The sequence below is a fragment of the Mandrillus leucophaeus genome, unplaced genomic scaffold (assembly GCF_000951045.1).
Source record: "Mandrillus leucophaeus isolate KB7577 unplaced genomic scaffold, Mleu.le_1.0 Scaffold214, whole genome shotgun sequence".
Classification (NCBI taxonomy): Eukaryota; Metazoa; Chordata; class Mammalia; order Primates; family Cercopithecidae; genus Mandrillus; species Mandrillus leucophaeus.
In genome coordinates, this window is record NW_012102188.1 from 160,819 (window position 1) to 184,137 (window position 23,319).

General features: G+C 37.2%; 1 protein-coding gene across 1 annotated transcript in view; it reads left to right on the top strand.

Moving 5' to 3' along the window:
* Positions 1-23,319, top strand: part of ZC3H8 (zinc finger CCCH-type containing 8) — a 39,525-nt gene that overhangs the window by 14,326 nt on the left and 1,880 nt on the right. Inside the window, exons 4-8 of the mRNA XM_011980514.1 lie at positions 1,035-1,168; positions 3,490-3,606; positions 4,685-4,796; positions 6,134-6,243; positions 7,124-7,171. Coding sequence (XP_011835904.1) covers positions 1,035-1,168; positions 3,490-3,606; positions 4,685-4,796; positions 6,134-6,243; positions 7,124-7,156 — 506 coding nt within the window. The 3' untranslated portion in view covers positions 7,157-7,171. The remainder of the gene's footprint in view (positions 1-1,034; positions 1,169-3,489; positions 3,607-4,684; positions 4,797-6,133; positions 6,244-7,123; positions 7,172-23,319) is intronic.

Here is a 23,319-nt window from a genome sequence, read left to right on the forward strand (position 1 = left end):
ACCCTGTCTCTACTAAAAATAAAAAAAGTAGCAGGGTATGGTTGCACACGCCTGTAATCCTAGCTACTCTGGAGGCTGAGGCACAAGAATCACTTGAGCCCAGGAGGCAGAGGTTGCAGTGAGCCACGATCGCACAGTGCAGTCCATCCTGGACAATAGAGCGAGACTCTGTCTCAAAAAAAATTAAAATTTTAATGCTGTCATTTTTTTGTGAGCCCAGGAGTTCAAGGCTCCAGTAAACTGTGATTATGCCATTGCAGGATGGATGGATAAATGCAGGGATGGATAGATAAATAAATAAAAACTTAATCTATTTAAAATGTTTTCAGTGAAAAATCTGACAGTAATATATGAGGTCATTTTAAACACTTAAAGCTTTTACTGTTACAGTTCCTAATTAGATCCATCATACTCTGAACACTTCAAAAGGATCTGCCTTAGAGCTTGTAAGACTGATTTTATTATCTTACTTTTTTCTTGACAATACCTTATATATTTTTAAAAACAATGAATGGAGAATCCAGGGTGTATTATCATAATTCTCTTTTTGGTCCCTTAATCCCAGAGCTTCTAGAAAGACTGGTCAGTATCATGCCAGTTTTCACTTATTGAGGCTTAGAGAAGTTTCCTCAATTATTGTAAATCACACTTCTTTTTTCCGTTTGTTTTGAGACAGGTCTCACTCTGTTGCCCAGGCTGGAGTGCAGCAGTGCAGTCATAGCTCACTGTAACCTTGAACTCCTTGGCTCAAGCAATCCTCCTGCCTTAGCCTATAGTCCCAGAGTAGCTGGACTACAGGCATGCACCCACCACACCCAGCTAAGTTTTTGTAGAGACAAGATCTCTAGGCTGCCTAGGCTGGCCTTGAACGCTTAGGCTGGCCTTGAACTCCTAGCCTTGAGCAGTCCTTCTGCTTCAGCCTCCCAAAGAGCTGGGATTACAGACATGAGCCACTGCACCTGGCCCCGTACTTCTTAAAAGTAAACTGCTATTGTAACTTTCTGTCATTTTTTAAATTAATTTTTTACTTTTAGCTGCTAAACAAAAAAATAAAAATCTTAAAGCTGGTCACAAAAACGGCAAACAGAAGAAAATGAAGCGAAAACGGCCTGGCACTGGAAACAAAGGATCAAATGCTTTGCTGAGGAACAGTGGCTCACAGGAAGAGGTATAAGAACATATGCTTCTAGGAATTCCTGGCCCCTGCATGCTTTTGGACTTTATCTTACACTTCAGTGACAAGAAGTGCTGTGTGATATGGAGAGGTGGAAGCATCCTACAGAATCAGGGTTTTCAGATGAAGATGTCCTTTTACTATCACTGGGTTCTCCGTGTTCTTCCTTCTTATTGCAGCTTTCTTTTTCCCACTAATTAGCTGCCAACACTACTTTAAAGCCTTATTGTTCTCACTATTGTTCCTGAATATATGCACACAAGCTCCTTGATTTTTATTATTATTATTATTATTATTATTATTTTGAGATGGAATCTTGCCTTGTCACCCAGGCTGTTGCAGTCTTGGCTCACTGCAACCTCCACCTCCCGGGTTCAGGCGATTCTCCTGCCTCAGCCTCCTGAGTAGATGGGACTACAGGTGCGTGCCACCACGCCCAGCTAATTTTTGTATTTTTAGTAGAGACAGGGTTTCGCCATGTTGGCCAGGCTGGTCTTGAACTCCTGACCTCAGGTGATCCACCTGCCTCGGCTCCCACCACCCGCCACCTCCCTAAGTGCTGGGATTATAGTCATGAGCCACTGTGGCCAGCCTAGGCTCCTTGATTTTTTTTTTTTTAGTATTATACTATCAATGACTCTGGAAAAATGGGAAGCCAGAGAAGATCAAATAGTCATGAGGCATTTCAAAGGTCACTGAGTCTTACAAATTTTTTACTATCTAAAGTCCCTCATCCTGGCTCCTTCTGGAAATTAAAAACGAATATTTCTGAGCATTGGCCTTACCAAATCTCCCCACCTTCCTATATTTTGATTTTGTTTTTTAGAAGTTCCTTTTCCTTGGTCTGTAGATGTAATCAGGGTAGAATAATAAGTACCTTTTCTGGATTCCACTTTTCTGAGGGCTTTTAACTGGATGGCAACCTTTTTTATTACACCTGGTTATAGGGGACAAGGGTAAAGGGTGGTAAAATATTAGAAATGCCAAATATTCTAGATTGAAAAGCATTTATATACAGTCTATCCCCTGCCTCCATATTTTATGAATGAGGAATCTGAAGCCCTATGGTTCAGATAACTACCCATAGTCACACAGGGCCGAGCCAGGACTAGGATTTTGTTTCCCAACACCCTGTCAGTATTCTCTTTTGATTTGATTTACATGGCTCAAATGATTATTCAGCCAAAGCTGACAGCCCTCCTACACAAGGAACAAATTCTAAACATACATAGTAGAATTTAGTAACGTTACCAAATAAAACAAAAGATTTAAACTGGCAGATATTTATAAGACATAAATTTGATGGTGCTAAGTGGAAATTTGACATTATTGTAAATGACTGTACAGTCAGCTCCCTTGTTTGCACATACTGTATTCCTAAGACTGTATTCAGAAATTTGGTATACAGAAGCTATAAGCTGTAGCATAAGTTAACATGTAAAAATTACCTTATGTTTCTGAAGAGCTTAAATGCATTATAAAATCTCCTTCCTTTTTTTAATATGAAAATCTCCTTTTATACCTTTATCACCATCTTTGATGGTATATTGCTACTTGTACTTGTTAATTTGGGCTGATAAGTGTGCTCAACTCACACCCAGTGAGCATCTCATTGAAACTATAGATTCTACTGCTTTTGGTTCACTCTGATTTCCATCTTTGTCTCTATCGCTCTAAAGATCTTTGTTCTTAGACTTCATTTTTTAATCATAAATATCACTTTCTTTTAAAAAAAATTTTTTTTTTCTCCCTGAGACAGAGTCTTGTTCTGTTGCCCAGGCCGGAGTGTAGTGGTGCAATCTCGGTTCACTGCAACCTCTGCCTCCTGGGTTCAAGAGATTCTCCTGCCTCAGCCTCCAGAGTAGCTAGGATTACAGGCATCTGCCACCATGCGCGGCTAATTTTTGTATTTTAGTAGAGATGAGGTTTCACTATGTTGGCCAGGCTGGTCTCGAACTCCTGACCTCAAGTGGTCCACCCACCTCAGCCTCCCAAAGTGCTGGGATTACAGGTGTGAGCCACTGCGTCTGGCCCATTTAAAATTTTTTTTCATTCAGTTTTACAAAATAAGGGTAATGTATAATAAAATATACAAATCAATATAAACACTGATATTCAATGATGGAATGCTGTTGAAACTGACAAAACATTCATTTTTAACCTGGTGTACAGAAATCCAAATTTTACATATGAAAGCCAATTTAGAAGAATCACCCTTTAAGGCTTTGAAGTTGGTTTAAATAATTTTGTGTAACACAATAAAATATTTAATTTTCTGTTTCTTACATTTAGTTTTTTTGTGTTTGTTTTTAAAGGATGGTAAACCTAAAGAGAAGCAGCAGCATTTGAGTCAGGCATTCATCAACCAACATACAGTGGAACGCAAGGGAAAACAAATTTGTAAATATTTTCTTGAAAGGAAATGTATTAAGGTATAAAAATGTGTAAGCAAAAATCTAAAATGTAAAACTGTTCTTTCTGTTTGATACTTTTCTAATTTATACCTTTAGGTTTTTAAAGCTGTTTCATTCTGGAAAAAATTCAGTTAGAAAATTTTAGTGAAGTATTCTTTCATGTATAAAAAAGTAGCTAAGCCTGTAATCCCAGCACTTTGGGAGGCCAAGGTGGGTGGATCACCTGAGTCAGGAGTTCAAGACCAGCCTGGCCAACATGGTGAAACCCTATCTCTACAAAAATTAGCCAGGTGTGGTAGCGCATGCCGGTAGTCCCAGCTACTTGGAGACTCAGTCCCAGTCTCCGGCTGAGGCAGGAGAATCGTTTGAACCTGGGAGGTGAAGGCTGCAGTGAGCTGTGATTGCGCCACTGCACTCCAGCCTGGGCGACAGAGCAAGACTCTGTCTCAAAAAGAAAAAAGATAATTTTTTTTTTTTAGTGAAGTATTCTTTTATGTTTAAAAAAGTAGCCAGGCCAGTAATCCCAGCACTTTGGGAGGCCGACGTGGGTGGATCACCTAAGTCAGATAATTTTTTGGGTTTGTTGTTGTTGTTCTTGTTGTTTTGAGACAGAGTCTCGGTCTGTCACCTAGGCTGGAGTGCAGTGGTGCGATATCGGCTCACTTCAAGCTCCACCTCCCGGGTTCATGCCATTCTCCTGCCTCAGCCTCCCGAGTAGCTGGGGCTACAGGCGCCCACCACCACTCCTGGCTGATTTTTTTGTATTTTTAGTAGAGATGGGGTTTCATCGTGTTAACCAGGATGGTCTCGATCTCCTGACCTCTGATCCGCCCACCTCGGCCTCCCAAAGTGCTGGGATTACAGGCGTGAGCCACCGATAATTTTTAAAAATGCTTTGTATTTAAAAATGTTTGGGACTTAAGAGAATTTTAAGCAAATATATGTGATGTGGTTATAATTTATTAACCATTAGAATGTGCTACCTCTAAGACTTTGGTTCTTTCTGGAATCATTTGCTTATTTAAAGTTTAGTGGGAATTAAATCATAATGACTATGGGAAATAATGGCTTTTCCTTGCTCCTCCTTTTGGCTTAGGGAGACCAGTGTAAATTTGATCATGATGCAGAGATAGAGAAGAAAAAGGAAATGTGTAAGTTTTACGTACAAGGATATTGTACCAGAGGTGAAAACTGTCTGTATTTGCATAATATCCTTTATCACAAGATATAGTGACTTTATTCTTTATAAATATTTACATGAACATTTTAAATATGCAAAATTTTTAATGAAACCAGTGTTTTAGCTATACCAAAATGACAGTATTCAAGTCCAACTTAGTATCAAAGTGATTAAATTGTACATGGATTTTTTCATAAGCAAGAAAAGAGGAATTCTTTAGAAAATCTCTCAAATGATGATTCTTTCTGTTCAACATGGGTGATATAGAGGGTCCATGAGACCTCTTCAAGTCCCAGAAAGAATATCACAATTTCTGCTGTGACACTGAGTAATTGAATCTATATTCAAATAAGCTACTTCATAAAAAGGCAGGGATTACGTAATTTGGGAGTACCTGTTTTCTGTGTATTCTGTACTGTGTAGAAATTAATTGTCCCTTAATTTGTAGAATAGCCTTAGCTCTTCAGTGCAAATGGCACAGACAAGTTATAAAAACATGGAATATAAACATTTTAGGTTAATAGCACCTTTAGTCATCACAAAATTTTTTTTTCTTCAGGCATTCAGTATAAGGAGTATCCAAATGTAATTTGAGGATTGTTTTCCTAGAAAACAATATTGAAGTTATATAGATTTATTCTGTTGTAAACAAGTCTAATGTACAAAGGATCCAGATTTGTAAGATACGTTGTTTTTGACTTTGATTCCTTCACCCCCAAAGGAATGCTTTAAAAATGATCACATTTATCAAGATACTTAAAATATATACCCCTTTCATATATGAAACATGCCTGTACTCTATTATAAGAATGGATATGAAGGAAGAAAATGTCCTGTGATAGCCGTTAAACTTGATTTATGTATGTAGTCTTTCTAAAATTAGATTTTTTAACGTATTCCAGTTAATTTATTATCTCATACTTTAAATAGAGAAATCTAGTTTCTACTAGTAGGAAAGGTCTTTTTCTTTTCTTTCTTTTCTTTTTTTTTTCCTTTGCTCTGTTGCCTAGGCTGGAGTGCGGTGGCACAATCTTGGTTCACTGCAACCTCCGCCTCCCAGGTTCAAATGATTCTGGTGCCTCAGCCTCCTGAGTAGCTGGAATTACAGGCATGCCTGCGCCATCATGCCCAGCTAATTTTTTTGTATTTTTAGTAGAGGCAAGGTTTCGCCATGTTGGCTAGGTTGGTCTTGAATTCCTGGCCTCAAGTGATCTGCCCACCTCAGCCTCCTAAAGTGCTGGGATTACAGGCATGAGCCACCGCCCCTGGCCACAAAGGTCTTTATTTAGGAAAAATAAAGTCATTAAGTTAATAACATTATTTCAGTTGGATTAAAATTGTTCTTTTCCTTAACACTTGGGTTACATGAATATCCTTGTAAGTTTTACCATACAGGAACAAAATGTTATCAGGGAGAATATTGCAAGTTTTCTCATGCTCCACTGACTCCTGAAACACAAGAATTGTTGGCTAAAGTAAGTATACTTTTTAATAATCTTTTGTTTTTTCTTTTTTAAGGAATATGTTTGAACTAAGGATGAGAATTTGAAGATAATTAAGGAGAGTGCCTCTTAGGTTAGCATATGGGATATATTAGGACTGATAAGAATTCAGCTTAAATATTTTTCACTTGTATATGTTTCCTTGTAGCTGAAAGGAAGATGTATATTCATTGCTGATTTAAGTTGAATGATGTAAAATCTTCAGTGTAATTAGCCATTTTAATAGCTAAGCTAAGCTAAACAAAGCAAATCAAATAAGAAAAATAGTACGCCTGTTATAAAGATTCTTGGAAGGAAAGTTACAAGTTACAGGTTTATAAACATTTTAGAATTACATCAGATAATAGTTAAGTAGTAATTTCAAAATGTTTTTTTCAGATATTCTTGCAGTCTGTGAGAAAAGGTTATCGAAAAGTTACAGTCATTTGTATTCTTTCATTTCTCATGTTAGTTGGAGCTAGTCTTTTAAAAATTCAATCTAAGTATACATAAAAATTTAAAAGATTCTTGAAGCCAACCATACGATCTTGTGGCAAAATGTTCCCTTGAGCATATGCAAATATTACAAAGTCAAAGGTGCTTGTTTATAGATATTTTTAGGTTGTAAAATATGAATAGTTAATGTGGAATTAGAAGTTGTACCAAATATTCCGTTGTTTATTTGTATGAAATAGATACGGAAAAGTGATATATATAAAATAAGTTTTTCAGTTCCTGTAGTAGTAGTAAATAATATTAGGTGATTATTAGGATGAATTTGATTGGAATCATTTGAAAGTTATGAGTATGACAGTATACCTGAATTAGACATAAATGCATAAAAATGATTATGTGATTTTTTTTTTCATATTAGGTTTTGGATACTGAAAGGAAGCCATGTAAATAAAATAGACATAAAAAGGTAAAATTAGAATTTACCACATTTATTTTTTTCTTGTCTAAACATCTCCAGAAGTTGGCATGTCAACCTCAATAGGGTTCTCAAATAGAAGTATTTTTCTTCTTCCTCCCCCAGTAAAAAAGAATTATAAAATATTTGATATATTTACATACCTATATGGATCGACATCAGCCTGCTTCCTTGTGTGGGCTTGTCTATCAGGTATATTTTTATTCTTCTCTTGTATTTCTTTGTAGATTTACCAAATACATATAAGTCACAAAACAATATATTTAGTTCTGCTTATGTCTGGATTTTATTCAGACTATCATACTCTCTGTATTAATTGATGACATGGCTATTTCACTCAACATTATTCATTCATGTAGATGCATGCAGCTGTCATTCATTTTTACTCCTATATAACATTTCATTCTATGTTTATGTTAGTTATTTAGTCATTCTATTAATGAATGTTTAGGTTATTTTCAATTTTTAAAAATACAAACTCTTTTTGTAAGTATCCATATACATACCTCTTGGTATGAATGTGCACAAGTTATCCACAGTATGTGCCAAGGAGTAGAATCATATCATCATAAAATATAATATAATATCAGTTTTTTCTCAAGTAGTTATACCAGTTTATACTCCTACAAACTGTGTAGAAGAAATCTTGTCATTCTATACTCGCCAATATTTTATATTGTCAGTACTTTAACCAATTTAGTGGATGTAAAAATAGAATCTCATAACTTAATTTGCATCTTTTCTTATGCTTACTGGCTTTTGAGTTTCATCTTTGGTGAAATGCCTGTTAATGTCTTTTGCCTATGTTTTTATTGGTCTGATTGTCCTTTATACATTGATTTTTATATATTCCTTATATAATTCTTTGTGAGTTATGTGTGGCAGGCCTTCTCCCATTTTGTGGACGGTCTTTTCTTTTCTTTTTTTTTTTTTTTTTCTTTTTTTGGCATCTCAGGGAGTAGAATTACTTATTTTGGGAATCTTTTTGTTTATGGCTAGTTTTATGTTTTGTGTCTCGTTTAAGAAATTATTCCCTATCGTGAGTCTGTAAAGTAATTTAACTTTCTTTTTTTAAGTTTTGGAGCTTTGCCTTATACATTTATATTTTAATCCGTTGGGAATTGTATTAACAGTTGGTACAGTAATGGTGTTTAGCAAAAACAACTACCAGGTTCTCAGTAGTGAATAACACAAAGTGCTTATTTTTTATGCATATATAGATTGGCTGGGAGTTGGCTGATCTCATCTGGCCTTGGTTGGGTTGGCTCTGTTTCATATGACAGATCTGCTAGGACAGTTCTTATCTAATTTTCCTGGGACCAGTGGGCTAGCTAGGGCATGTTCTTCTCATGGTGTTGGCAGAAACTCAAGAGGGCAAAGCCCTGTTTATAGCACATTGACTTGGCTAAAGTAAGTCATGTGGCCAAGCCCAAAGTCAAGGAGAAGGAAACTGTACTTCACCTTTTGTACTTTACATGTGGGAGGAACTGTTAGAATGAATGAAAAAAGAGTATAACTATAACTCTAGGGAGAAAAGAAAAAATAATAGTAATTGACTTTTTAAAAATGGTATCAGAGGCCTCATACCTTTCTTTTTTTTGTTGTTCCCTTTTTCCCATATGGATAACCAATCTCCCAAGTATTATTTAATTAAAAAGCCTGCTTTCCCCCACTAACCTGTAATGCCCCTTTTGGTATATGTCAAGTTTCCATCAAGTGAAGATCTGAAGGTCTGTTTCTGGGATGTCAGTTCTCCATTTGTCTTTTTTTTCTCCAGCATATACTATCTTAATTACTGTAGCAACACTTGTTTCTATCAGTCATTTTGATTATAGCTTTTGCAGTAGGAGTGATGCTGTATCTCACTGTAGTTGTAATTTTCATTTCTCTAATGACTATGAACATCTTTGCATGTGCTTATTGGCCATTAGCCAGTTTAGATCTCTGCCCATTTTAAAATTAGATTGTTTTCGTACTGAGTTTTAGGGTTCTTTACATATATTGCATACAGATCCTTCATTAGATACTTTATTTGCAAATATCCCAATCTGTGGCTTGTCTTATTTTATTAATGTTATCTTTTGAAGCATGAAAGTTTTCATTTTGATATCGTACAGTTTATCAGTTTTTTCTTTTATGGATCGTGCTTTCCATGTTGTATCTCAGAATTCATTGCCTAACACAAAGTCACAAGATTTGCTCTTATGTTTTCTTCTAAAAATATTCTAGTTTTAGCTCTTGTGTTTATGTCTATGATTCATTTTGAGTTAATTTTTAGGAATTGTGTGAGTTAAGGGCAAAATTTTTTTACATGTAGATATCCAGTTGTCCCAGAACTTTTTTTTTTTTTTTTTTTGAGACAGAGTCTCACTCTGTTGCCAGACTGGAGTGCAGTGGCACAGTCTTGGCTCACTGCAGCCTCTGTCTCCCAGGTTCAAGTGATTCTTGTGCCTCAGCATCCTGAGTAGCTGAAATTATAGGCATGCACCACCACGTCTGGCTACTTTTTGTATTTTTAGTAGAGACGGGCTTTCACCACGTTGGCCAGGCTGGTCTTGAACTCCTGACCTCAGGTGATCTGCCCACCTTGAACTTCCAGAGTTCTGGGATTACAAAGGTGAGCCACTGTGCCTGGCCACCAGCACCATTTTTAAAAAAGACTGCCCCTTCCCTCTGACTTGCCTTCATGCCTTTGTCAAAAATCAACTGACTAGTTCCCTTTTTCCCATATGGATAACCAATCTCCCAAGTATTATTTAATTAAAAAGCCTGCTTTCCCCCACTAACCTGTAATGCCCCTTTTGGTATATGTCAAGTTTCCATCAAGTGAAGATCTGAAGGTCTGTTTCTGGGATGTCAGTTCTCCATTTGTCTTTTTTTTCTCCAGCATATACTATCTTAATTACTGTAGCAACACTTGTTTCTATCAGTCATTTTGATTATAGCTTTTGCAGTAGGAGTGATGCTGTATCTCACTGTAGTTGTAATTTTCATTTCTCTAATGACTATGAACATCTTTGCATGTGCTTATTGGCCATTAGCCAGTTTAGATCTCTGCCCATTTTAAAATTAGATTGTTTTCGTACTGAGTTTTAGGGTTCTTTACATATATTGCATACAGATCCTTCATTAGATACTTTATTTGCAAATATCCCAATCTGTGGCTTGTCTTATTTTATTAATGTTATCTTTTGAAGCATGAAAGTTTTCATTTTGATATCGTACAGTTTATCAGTTTTTTCTTTTATGGATCGTGCTTTCCATGTTGTATCTCAGAATTCATTGCCTAACACAAAGTCACAAGATTTGCTCTTATGTTTTCTTCTAAAAATATTCTAGTTTTAGCTCTTGTGTTTATGTCTATGATTCATTTTGAGTTAATTTTTAGGAATTGTGTGAGTTATTTTTTTTCTTTTTTTGGCATCTCAGGGAGTAGAATTACTTATTTTGGGAATCTTTTTGTTTATGGCTAGTTTTATGTTTTGTGTCTCGTTTAAGAAATTATTCCCTATCGTGAGTCTGTAAAGTAATTTAACTTTCTTTTTTTAAGTTTTGGAGCTTTGCCTTATACATTTATATTTTAATCCGTTGGGAATTGTATTAACAGTTGGTACAGTAATGGTGTTTAGCAAAAACAACTACCAGGTTCTCAGTAGTGAATAACACAAAGTGCTTATTTTTTATGCATATATAGATTGGCTGGGAGTTGGCTGATCTCATCTGGCCTTGGTTGGGTTGGCTCTGTTTCATATGACAGATCTGCTAGGACAGTTCTTATCTAATTTTCCTGGGACCAGTGGGCTAGCTAGGGCATGTTCTTCTCATGGTGTTGGCAGAAACTCAAGAGGGCAAAGCCCTGTTTATAGCACATTGACTTGGCTAAAGTAAGTCATGTGGCCAAGCCCAAAGTCAAGGAGAAGGAAACTGTACTTCACCTTTTGTACTTTACATGTGGGAGGAACTGTTAGAATGAATGAAAAAAGAGTATAACTATAACTCTAGGGAGAAAAGAAAAAATAATAGTAATTGACTTTTTAAAAATGGTATCAGAGGCCTCATACCTTTCTTTTTTTTGTTGTTCCCTTTTTCCCATATGGATAACCAATCTCCCAAGTATTATTTAATTAAAAAGCCTGCTTTCCCCCACTAACCTGTAATGCCCCTTTTGGTATATGTCAAGTTTCCATCAAGTGAAGATCTGAAGGTCTGTTTCTGGGATGTCAGTTCTCCATTTGTCTTTTTTTTCTCCAGCATATACTATCTTAATTACTGTAGCAACACTTGTTTCTATCAGTCATTTTGATTATAGCTTTTGCAGTAGGAGTGATGCTGTATCTCACTGTAGTTGTAATTTTCATTTCTCTAATGACTATGAACATCTTTGCATGTGCTTATTGGCCATTAGCCAGTTTAGATCTCTGCCCATTTTAAAATTAGATTGTTTTCGTACTGAGTTTTAGGGTTCTTTACATATATTGCATACAGATCCTTCATTAGATACTTTATTTGCAAATATCCCAATCTGTGGCTTGTCTTATTTTATTAATGTTATCTTTTGAAGCATGAAAGTTTTCATTTTGATATCGTACAGTTTATCAGTTTTTTCTTTTATGGATCGTGCTTTCCATGTTGTATCTCAGAATTCATTGCCTAACACAAAGTCACAAGATTTGCTCTTATGTTTTCTTCTAAAAATATTCTAGTTTTAGCTCTTGTGTTTATGTCTATGATTCATTTTGAGTTAATTTTTAGGAATTGTGTGAGTTAAGGGCAAAATTTTTTTACATGTAGATATCCAGTTGTCCCAGAACTTTTTTTTTTTTTTTTTTTGAGACAGAGTCTCACTCTGTTGCCAGACTGGAGTGCAGTGGCACAGTCTTGGCTCACTGCAGCCTCTGTCTCCCAGGTTCAAGTGATTCTTGTGCCTCAGCATCCTGAGTAGCTGAAATTATAGGCATGCACCACCACGTCTGGCTACTTTTTGTATTTTTAGTAGAGACGGGCTTTCACCACGTTGGCCAGGCTGGTCTTGAACTCCTGACCTCAGGTGATCTGCCCACCTTGAACTTCCAGAGTTCTGGGATTACAAAGGTGAGCCACTGTGCCTGGCCACCAGCACCATTTTTAAAAAAGACTGCCCCTTCCCTCTGACTTGCCTTCATGCCTTTGTCAAAAATCAACTGACTATAAATGTATGGATTTATTTCTGTACTCAGTTGTGTTCCATTGACCTCTATATGTGTGTCCTTATACACTATCACAGTGTCTTGATTACTATAACTTTGTCCTAAGTTTTGAAATAAGGAAGTGTAAGCTGTCTAGCTTTGTTCTACTTTTCAAAGATTGTTTTGGCTACTCTGGATCTTTTGCTTTTCCATATAAGTTTTAAGATCAGCTTGTAAATTTCTGCAAAAAACCCATGCCGAGATTTTGATAGGGATTGCATTGAATCTGTGGAAAACTGCACATAGAATTCTGATCTATGAGCGTGGAATGTCTCTCCATTTATTTAGATCTTCAGTTTCTCTCAGTTTTGTAATTTTCATTGTACAAGTGTACAGTGTACACTTTTTTGTTAATTTATTCCTACATATTCTGTTTGATGCTATTGAATGGAATTGCCACTTAAACTTTGTTTTTAGATTGTTCACTGGTAGTATGTAGAAACATAATTTATTTTTGTTGTTGATCTTGTTTCCCAAGACTTTGTATTCATTTATTAGCTCTAGTAGGTTTTATTTTGTGTGTGCATGTATTCCTTAGGAATTCCTTAGGAATTTGCATGTAGGATTATGTTATCTGAGAATAAAGATAGTTTCACCTCTTCCTTTTTTTTTTTTTAGTTTTACCTCTTCCTTTTTTTTTCTTTTTTTGAGATGAATTCTTGCTCTTGTCCCCCAGGCTGGAGTGCAAATGGCACGATCTTGGCTCACTGCAACCTCCGCCTCCCAAGTTCAGGTGATTCTCCTGCCTCAGCCTCCCGAGTAGCTGGGATTACAGGCACCTGCCACCATGCCCGGCTAATTTTTGTATTTTTAATAGAGATGGGGTTTCATCATGTTGGCCAGGCTGGTCTCAAACTCCTGACCTCAGGCGATCCACCCGCCTTGGCCTCCCAAAGTGCTGGGAGTACAGATGTGAGCCACCATGCCCGGCTACCTCTTCCTTTCTAAACTAGATGCTTTTCATTTCTTTTTGTGCCTGATTTTACTGGCTGAAACCTTCTATACAAGGTTAAATAGAAGTGAGAGCAGATAATGTTGCCTTTGTCCTGATATTTGGCAGAAGCATTCAGTCTTTCACCATTACATATGATTTTAGCTGTAGGTTTTTATAGATACTGTAGTTCAAGGAAGTTCTCTCCTATTTCTAGTTTTTTGAGTACTTTTATCATGGATGAATCTTGGGTTTTATCAAATGATTTCTCTGCATCTGTTGAGATGGCCATATAATTTTCCCCTTACTTTATTCACATGATATATTAGTTGTAAAACAAATCTTACATTCCTGAGATAAACCCCACTTGGTCGTGTTGTATATAATTTATTATTGGATTTCATTTGCTAATATTTTATTAAGGATTTTTGCATCTTTTTCATGTTTATGAGGGGTATTCATGCGTAGCTTTCTTTTTGTGTGATGTCTTTTTCTGGCTTTCATATCAAGGTAATACTGGCCTCCTAGAATGAGTTGAAAGGTGTTCCAGCTTTCTCTATTTTCTGGGAGAATTCATGAAAAATTGTTATTATTTCTCCTTTAATTCACCAGTAAGATAACTGGGCCTGAGCTTCTTTGTTTTATTTATTTATTTATTTATTTTTGAGATGGAGTCTTGCTCTGTCGCCCAGGCTGAAGTATAGTGGTGCAATCTCGGCTCACTGCAAACTCCGCCTTCTGGGTTCACGCCATTCTCCTGCCTCAGCCTCCCAAGTAGCTGGGACTACAGGTGCCCACCACCATGCCCAGCTAATGTTTTTATATTTTTAGTAGAGACAGGATTTCACTGTGTTAGCCAGGATGGTCTCGATCTCCCGACCTCGTGATCTGCCTGCCTCAGCCTCCCAAAGTGCTGGGATTACAGGCGTGAGCCATCACGCCTGGCTGCTTTTTTTTTTTTTTTTTAATTAGAAGATTTTACATAACAGATTCAATTTCTGTCCTTGTTATAAGTTTATTCAGATTTTTCTTTTTTAGAAAAAAACAGCTTTGGTAATTTGTATTTTTCTATTAATTTCGCTATTTCATCTAAGTTGTCTACTTTGTTGGTGTAAATTTGTTTATAGTATTATCTTATAAACCTTTTGAATTCTGTATCATAAAAATATTTCCTTTTTTTTTTTTTTTTTTTTGAGATGGAGTCTCACTCTGTTGCCTAGGCTGGAGTACAGTGGCACAATCTCAACTTACTGCAACCTCTACCTCCTGGGTTCAAGTGATTCTCCTGCCTCAGCTTCCCAAGTAGCTGGGATTACAGGTGTGTGCCACCACACCTGGCTAATTTTTGTATTTTTAGTAGAGATGGCGTTTCACCGTGTTGGCCAGGCTGGTCTCGAACTCCTGACCTCAGGTGATCCACTTGCCTTGGCCTCTCGAAGTGTTGGGATTACAGGCATGAGTCACCATGCTCACCCTGTTGTCCAGGCTGGAGAGCAGTAGCATGATCTTGGCTCACTGCAACTTCTGTCTCCTGGGTTCAAGTGATTCTCCTGCCTCAGCTTCCTGAGTAGCTGGGACTACAAGCACCTACCACCGTGCCCAGCTAATTTTTGTATTTTTAGTAGAGACCGAGTTTCACCACGTTGGCCCGGCTGGTCTCGAACTCCTGACCTCAAGTGATCTGCTCGCCTCAGCCTCCCAAAGTGTTGGGATTACAGGCATGAGCCACTTTGCCTGGCCAGCTTTGTGATATTGAGGCTTTTAATCTATGAATATGTTGACTGTAGTCTTTTTTTAGACATAGGGTCTTGCTCTGTTGCCTAGGCTGGAGTGCAGTGGCACAATCATAGCTCAATTTAGCCTCGAACTCCTGGGCTCAAGCAGTCCTCCTACCTAAGCCTCCCAAGTAGCTGGGACTGCAGGTGTGTGCTACTACACCTGGCTAATTGTTGTCTGTAGTCTTTCAAAATGTCTTTTGATAACATTTTATTATTTTCCCCAGTGGGTTGCATATTTTTTTTTTTACCAATTAACTATTTTGAGGTATACAGAACAGTCAATAAATTGCACCCATTTTAAATGCACACATGCAAAATAAAACCTACTAGAGTTAATAAACAAATTCAGCAAAGTCTCGGGAAACAAGATCAATACATAAAAATAAATTCTGTTTCTACATACTACCAATGAACAATCTAAACATGAGGTTTAAACAACAATTTCATTCAGTAGCATCAAACAGAATAAAATAGGAATAAATTTAAAAGGTGTACACTTGTACACTGAAAATTACAAAACTGAGAGAAACTGAAGATCTAAATAAATGGAGAGTATACAGTTCAATGAGTTTGGACACCAGTTTTGACATGAGTGTATAACCATGTATCTACCCCCACAATCAATAAATAGGACATTCCATCACCCCAGAATGTTCCCTGTGACACTTTACTACAACTCATTCTCCTTCTCTCAGACCTCAGGCATTCACTGGTATTCTTTCAGTAAGTATCTATTAGTTTTGTCTGTTGTAGAATTTCATATAAGCAGAATTCTATAGTCTACACTCTTGTGTCTTTTGCCCAGTATGGTGTTTTGATGCTTCCCTTTTTTATGTGTGTATTAGCAGCACACTTCTCTTTATTACTGAATTGTGTTCTTTTGTATGGATACACTGGTTTATTCATCTGTTGATCGACATTTGAGTGTTATAAATAAAGCTTCAGTGAACATTTGTGTTCAAGTCTTTGAGGCAATGTAATTTGAAATAAAAGCAGTGATAGTGTATTTTTGTCCTGGGTTTTAAAAGAGACTGCTGTTAATATTTTCCCCACTGAATACAATGTGTCCTGCAATTTTCTGGTAGAAACTCTATCAAGTTACTGAAATTCTCTTCAAATTGTAGTTTGATAAGAGTTATTGGGCTTTTTGTTTCTTTGTTTTATAATCATGAAGAGATGTTGACTTTTTTGGAATGCTTTTTGATGTGACCAGAGTTTTTCTTTTTATTCTGCTAAAGCGACAGATTATATCTATGTATTTAAAAATACTAATCCACCCTTACATTCCTGATATAAACTAAATTTTTAAATATAAATGTGAAGTTTTCAAATATCATTAATATTATATGAAGACATCTGGCATAATATTAATGGTATCTTAATAGCTATAAAAATCTGTAGTTATGTTTACCTTTTTATTCCTTTTTTTTTTTTTTTTTTGGGACAGGGTCTCACTGTCACCCAAGCTGGAGTGCAGTGGTGTGATCTCGTCTCACCACAACCTCTGCCTCCCAGGCTCAAGCAAGTCTCCTGCCTCAGCCTCCCGAGTAGCTGGAATTACAGGCATGTAATTTTTATATTTTTAGTAGAGACAGGGTTTCACCATGTTGGCCAGCCTGGACTCAAACTCCTGACCTCAAATGATCCACCCGCCTTGTCCTCCCAAAGTGCTGGGATTACAGGCCTAAGCCACCATGCCTGGCCTTTATTCCTTATGTTGATTATTTGTGCCTTCTGTTTTTCTTGATTAATTAGCTTGGAGTTTCATAGTTACATTATTCTCTAGAAAGAACCAACTTTGCTTTCCTTAATTCTATTTTATACTAATTTTCTATTTCATCAATTTATCTTCTAGATTTTATCAGTCCTTTTACATTGTTTGGGCTTATTTTGCTCAAAGATTGATTGTTAGCATTTCTTCTTTCTTAGCACATCTAAACCTATAAATTTCTCTTAATGTACTCTTTTACTTATATCCCCAAAGTTTTTAAATTAAATATTCTTATAAAAGTAATATATGCAGATAGTTTAAAAAGTCAAGAGGTTATACAAGAATCATGGAAAAACAGCAGTCCTTCATATCATGATTATTTTTGTAGATGCTGGAAAAGCTTTCTGCTAAATTCAACACTCATTTCTTATTTTAAAAAAACACTAAAGAAAATAGGAATAGATGGATACTTTAAAAGTTTTTTATTGTGATAAAATACACATAATATTTACCATCTTAACCATTTGTAAATGTATAGTTAAGTAATGTTCAGTTCATTCGTATAGTTTTGAAACGATTACCACCACGTGTATCACCAGAGCTCATGTTTTTAATCTCAAAACTAAAACCCTGTATCCATTAAACAAAAACTCCCCATTTCCTCTTGTCTTCAAGGCCTTGACAACTACCATCCTGTTTTCTGTCTCTTGTGATTTTGACTACTTTAGATATCTCATATAAGTGAAATCATATAGCATTTATCCTTTTTGACAGACATTTCTGTCACCACCATCCTATTTTCTGTCCCTTGTGATTTTGACAAATTTAGGTATCTCATAGAAGTGAAATCATATGGTATTTGTCCTTCTTGACAGACTTACTTCATTTAGCATAATGTCCTCAAGATTCATCCATACTGTAGCATGTCAGAATTTCTTCTTTCTTTAGGGCACAGCCTCCTGTTGCCCTGGAAACACCCAAACAGAAGGGTAGGCAACTCCATCCACCCCCACCTCTTGTAGCCAGACAGGCCAGGCCACACCTGCTAGAGCTTCCAACCCAGTGGTCCCACTTCTACTTGAACTCTGCAGGCAGGTGCAAACCCCATGTTTACCCAGGAAGTACACGGACAACAGATTAGGGCTGACCTAGCAAGGATACAACTTGTCTGTCAACTGAGGTTCCTGTCTGAGGGAGAGCCCCATGGACAAGAACACTCAACAAAAGAAACACGGGCACAGAGACAGTAATCAGAGAGGGCTCCTCCAAGACCCAGGAGCAGACTAGAATCTAAGCCAGTCAACTGAACCCATCTTATACTGTAATCAAACCCCTAAGGTTATCAAGAAGAAAAAAGCAAAAAATCCATCCAAAGGACAGCAGCTTCAAAGATTGAAGAACATCAGCCCATACAAATGAGAAACAACCAGCATAAGAACTCTGGCAACTCAAAAAGCCAGAGTGCCTTCTTACCTCCAAATGACTGCACCAGTTCCCTAGTAGTGGTTATTAACTATGTTGAAATGGCTGAAATGTCACAAATAGAATTCAGAATATGGATAGGAACAAAGATCAATGACACACAGGAGATAGTCAACCCAATCCAAGAAATCTAAGGATTACAATAAAACAATACAGGAGGTGATAGACCAAATGACCATTATAAGACAGAACTGAGTTGACCTGATAGAGCTGAAAAACAGACGAGAAGAATTTCAGAGCGCCATCTCAAGTTTTATCAGCAGAATCAACCAAGCTGAAGAAGGAGCTCAGAGCTGGAAGACTGGCTCTCCAAAATAACTCAGTCAGAGAAAAATAAAGTAAAAACAATAAAGAAGACTGTATTAGTTCCTTCATGCATTGCTATAAAGAAATACCTTAGACTGGGTAATTTATAAAGAAAAGGAGTTTAATTAGCTCATGGTTCTGCAGGCTGTACAGGAAGCACGGAGGCTTCTGCTTCTGAGGAGGCCTCAGGAAACTTACAGACATGGCAGAAGGTGAATGAGGAGCCAGCATGTTGCATGACCAGCAAGAGAGAGAGTGTGGGGAGGAGCTACACACTTTTAAACAACCATATCTTGCGAGCACTCACTCACTATTGCTAGGACAGTACCAAAGGGGATGGTGCTAAACCATTCATGAGAAATCTGCCCCCATGATCTAGTCACCTCCCCACCTTCAGCATTGGGGATTACAATTCAACATGAGATTCGAGCAGGGACACAGATTCAAACCATATCAAAAACTGAACAAAACCTCTGAGAAATATGAAATTATGTAAAGAGACCAAATCTGTGACAAATTTCTGTCCCTGAAAGACAGGAAGAGAAAACAAGCAACTTGGAAAGCATATTTCAGGATATCATCCATGAAAATTTCCCCAACCTTGCTAGAGAGGCCAACATTCAAGTTCAGGAAATACAGGGAGCCTCTGCAGAATTCTACACAAGAAGATCATCCTCATGACACATAGTCATCAGATTCTCCAAGGTCAAAATGAAAGAAAAAGTAGTTAAGGGCAACTGGAGAGAAGGGGCAGGTCACCTACAAAGGGATTTTTTTTTTTTCTTGAGACGGAGTTTAGCTCTTTTTGCTCAGGCTAGAGTGCAATAGCACGATCTCAGCTCACCACAGCCTCTACCTCCCAGGTTCAAGTGATTCTCCTTCCTCAGCCTTCCAAGTAGCTGGGATAACAGGCATGCGTCACCATGCCTGGCTAATTTTTGTATTTTTAGTGGAGACAGGGTTTCTCCATGTTGGTCAGGCTGGTCTTGAACTCCCAACCTCAGGTGATCCACCTGCCTTGGCTTCCCAAAGTGCTGGGATCACAGGTGTGAGCCACCGCTCCTGGCCCTACAAAGGGGTCTTTAGGCTAACAGCAGACCTATCAGCAGCAACCATACAAGCCAGAAGAGATTAGAGGCCTATATTCAGCATTCTTAAAGAATTTTCAACCAAGAATTTTATATCCAGCCAAACTTAGCTTCATAAGCAAAGGAATATTAAATCCTTTTCAGACAAGCAAAGGCTAAGGGAATTTGTTACCACCAGACCTGCCTTACAAGAGGTCCTGAAGGGAGTGCTAAATATGGGAAGTAAAGACCATTACTGGCCACTACAAAAACACGCTTAAAAGTACATAGGCCAGTGACACTATAATGCAGCCACACAAACATGTCTGCATAATAACCAGCTGACAGTGTTATGACAGGATCAAATCTACATGTGTCAATACTAACCTAGAATGTAAATAGGCTACACACTCCAGTTAAAAGGCACAGACTGGAAAGTTGAATATGGAAACAAAACCCAATGGTATGCTGTCTTCAGGAGGATCATCTCACGTTCAGTGACACCCATAGGCTCAAAGTAAAGGAATGGAAAAAAGTCTACTAAGCAGATGGAAAACATAAAAAGACAGGAGTTAGCTATTCTAATTTCAGGCAAAACAGACTTTAAACCAACAAAGATTTTTAAAGACCTATGAAGTGACTTAAATAACCACACAGTAATAGTGGGAGACATTAAACACTCCACTCACAGTATTAGATCATTGAGGTAAAAAAGTAACAAAGATGTTTGGGACCTGAACTCTATACTTGATCAAAATGGACCTAGGGGACATCTACAGAACTCTGCACCCAAAAACATCAGAAGGTACTCATTCTGTGCTCATGTGCACATGACACATACTCCTGTATGTGCTCATCTGCATATGACTCATACTCTAAAATTGACCATACAACCAGGCATAAAATAATCCACAGCAAATTAAAAAAAAAAAAAAATCACCCCACTCACACTCTCAGACCGCTGTGCAAGAAAAGTAGAAATCAATGCTAAGAAAATCGCACAAGGCCAGGCACGGTGGCTCACGCCTGTAATCCCAGCACTTTGGGAGGCCGAGGCGGGTGGATCACCAGGTCAGGAGATCGAGACCATCCTGGCTAATACGGTTAAACCCCGTTTCCACTAAAAAATACAAAAAAATTAACCAGGCGTGGTGGCGGGCACCTGTAGTCCCAGCTACTTAGGAGGCTGAGGCAGGAGAATGGCATGAACCCAGGAGGCGGAGCTTGCAGTGAACCGAGATTGCACCACTGCACTCCAGCCTGGGCGACGGAGCGAGACTCCGTCTCAAAAAAATAATAATAAGAAAGAAAGAAAGAAAATTGCACAAAACTATACAGTTACATGGAAGTTAACCTGGTCCTGAATGGCTTCTGGGTAAATAATATTGTAAGTAGTGTTGTGAAGACTTTCCTTTATGTTTTCCTCTAGGAGCTCTTAACATTTACATCTTCGATCCATTTTGTGTTAATTTGTTGTCTAAGACAATGGTCCAGCTTCATTATTTTGCATGAGGAGATCCAGTTTTCCTAGCACCATTTGTTGAAAGACTGTCCTTCCTTAATTGAATGGTCTTGGTGCTTTTGTCAACAATTATTTACCACAGATGTGAAGGTTTATTTCTAGCCTCTCCACTCTGTTCCATTACTCTATATGTCTGTCTTTTATGCTGTTAGCACACCGTTTGATTACTATCACTTTGTATTGAACTCAGGAAGTGTGAGTCCCCCAAATTTGTTCTATATATATATACATATATATATATATATATATATATTTTTTTTTGGCTATTCCTTCAGATCCCATGTGAATTTTAAGATGGATTTTTCTATATTTGGAAAAAACAATCGATTTGAATCTGATAGAGATTGCATTGAATACATAGATTGCTTTGGGTAGTAATAACATCTTAACAGTATTGTCTTACAGGCCATTAACATGGGATGTCTTTCCATTTATTTATGTGCCTTCGATTTCTTTCAGCAGTGTTTTATAGTTTTTATTACACAAGTCTCACCTCCTTGGTTAAATTAATTCCTAATTACATTTGGCCCTTGAACAACAGAGGAATTATGATTACTGAACTGTTGTGCAGTCAAAAATCTGCATATAACTTTTCACTCCTCAAAATCATAACTAATAATAGCGTACTGTTGACAGGAAGCCTTACCAAGAACATAAACCGTCGATTAACACATAAGTAGACTCATATCTCTCTCTATATATATTTTTCCCAATTGTAGTGAATCTCCAAAAAATTTTCCAAAGTATTTATTGAAAAACATCTATATATAAGTGGATTCATACAGTTCAAACTTGTGTTGTTCAAGAGTCAACTGTATTCTGTTCTTTTTGGGTATTGTAAATGGAATTGTTTTAATTTCCTTTTTAGACTGTTCATTGTTCTGATTATTGTGTGTTGAGGTTTTCTACATAGAAGATCATTGGGGGGATATTTTTTTAACATGATAAAATATTCTATACCTTAATAGGAATGCACCATACTCAAGAGGGCAAACAGTACAGGCATTTCCACTAGAAGAGTCTGTGTTCCATTGAGACTGCCTGGTTTCTAAACCTTGAGTAGAGTTTCCTTCTAAAAACATCTGCCTTTGGCGTCAGGTTCATTTAAGAATGTCCTTGATGAAGCAGTAACAATTATTAATGTTATTAAACCTCACATACAGTCTTTTCAATATTATGCCTAACAGAATGGGAAGATATACAAAGTACTTCTGCAACTGTATTCCTAAGAAAAGTACATGTGCTGTGCTATCTGAGTTGCAAGCTGAATGAGTTGTTTTTCATGACTGCTGTTTTTACATGAAAGAACAACTGAGAGCTGGGTGTGCTGGTATAAACCTGTAATCCCAGCTGCTCCGGAGGTGGAGGCAGGAGTTTGAATTCAGGTCCAGCCTGGGTAACACAATAAGACCCCATTTCTACAAAAACAAAAACAAAAAAAACACACAACAAACCAGACACACATACAAACACAAACAGAAACACACAAAACTGAGGGGCAGTTTTTTTTTCAGATATAGGTGTTTGACAGGAACTTTTTCAGAAATGAACAGAGTGACTGTCACTTTGAGGAGGACAACTGAAAATATTTGTCTTCAATGATAAAATTCAAGCTTTTAAGCACAAATTACAGTTTTAGAACATTTGCTCTGTCCCTGTGAGCTTGAAAGCTTTCCTGTACCTAAAGACTGTTTTGGCAAGGTTCATTGGTGATATTAACGAATGTGACTTTTAAAAAACACTGTACTATATAATGAAACGTAGAAGATCCGCATAGATTAGTAAACTGATATTTTCCACATAAACAATGCACAATATGACAAAATTATACATGCATAAAGCACCCATCCACCCTATAAAGACCAATGGATTTTAATATAACAGTATAAAAAGTTCATTGATGCGGTTTCAGATTTCATACTGCAACTTGAAAATTTGTTTCCATTTGCTTTTAATATTCATTCACCTATCACTTTATTTTTAGTTTTCCTTTTTTTTTTTTCCTTTTTTTTTTTTTTTTTTTCTCGCTCTGTTACCCAGGCTTGAGTGAAGTGGCACAATCTTCTCTCACTGCAACCTCTGCCTCCCGGGTTCAAGCGATTCTCATGTCTCAGCCT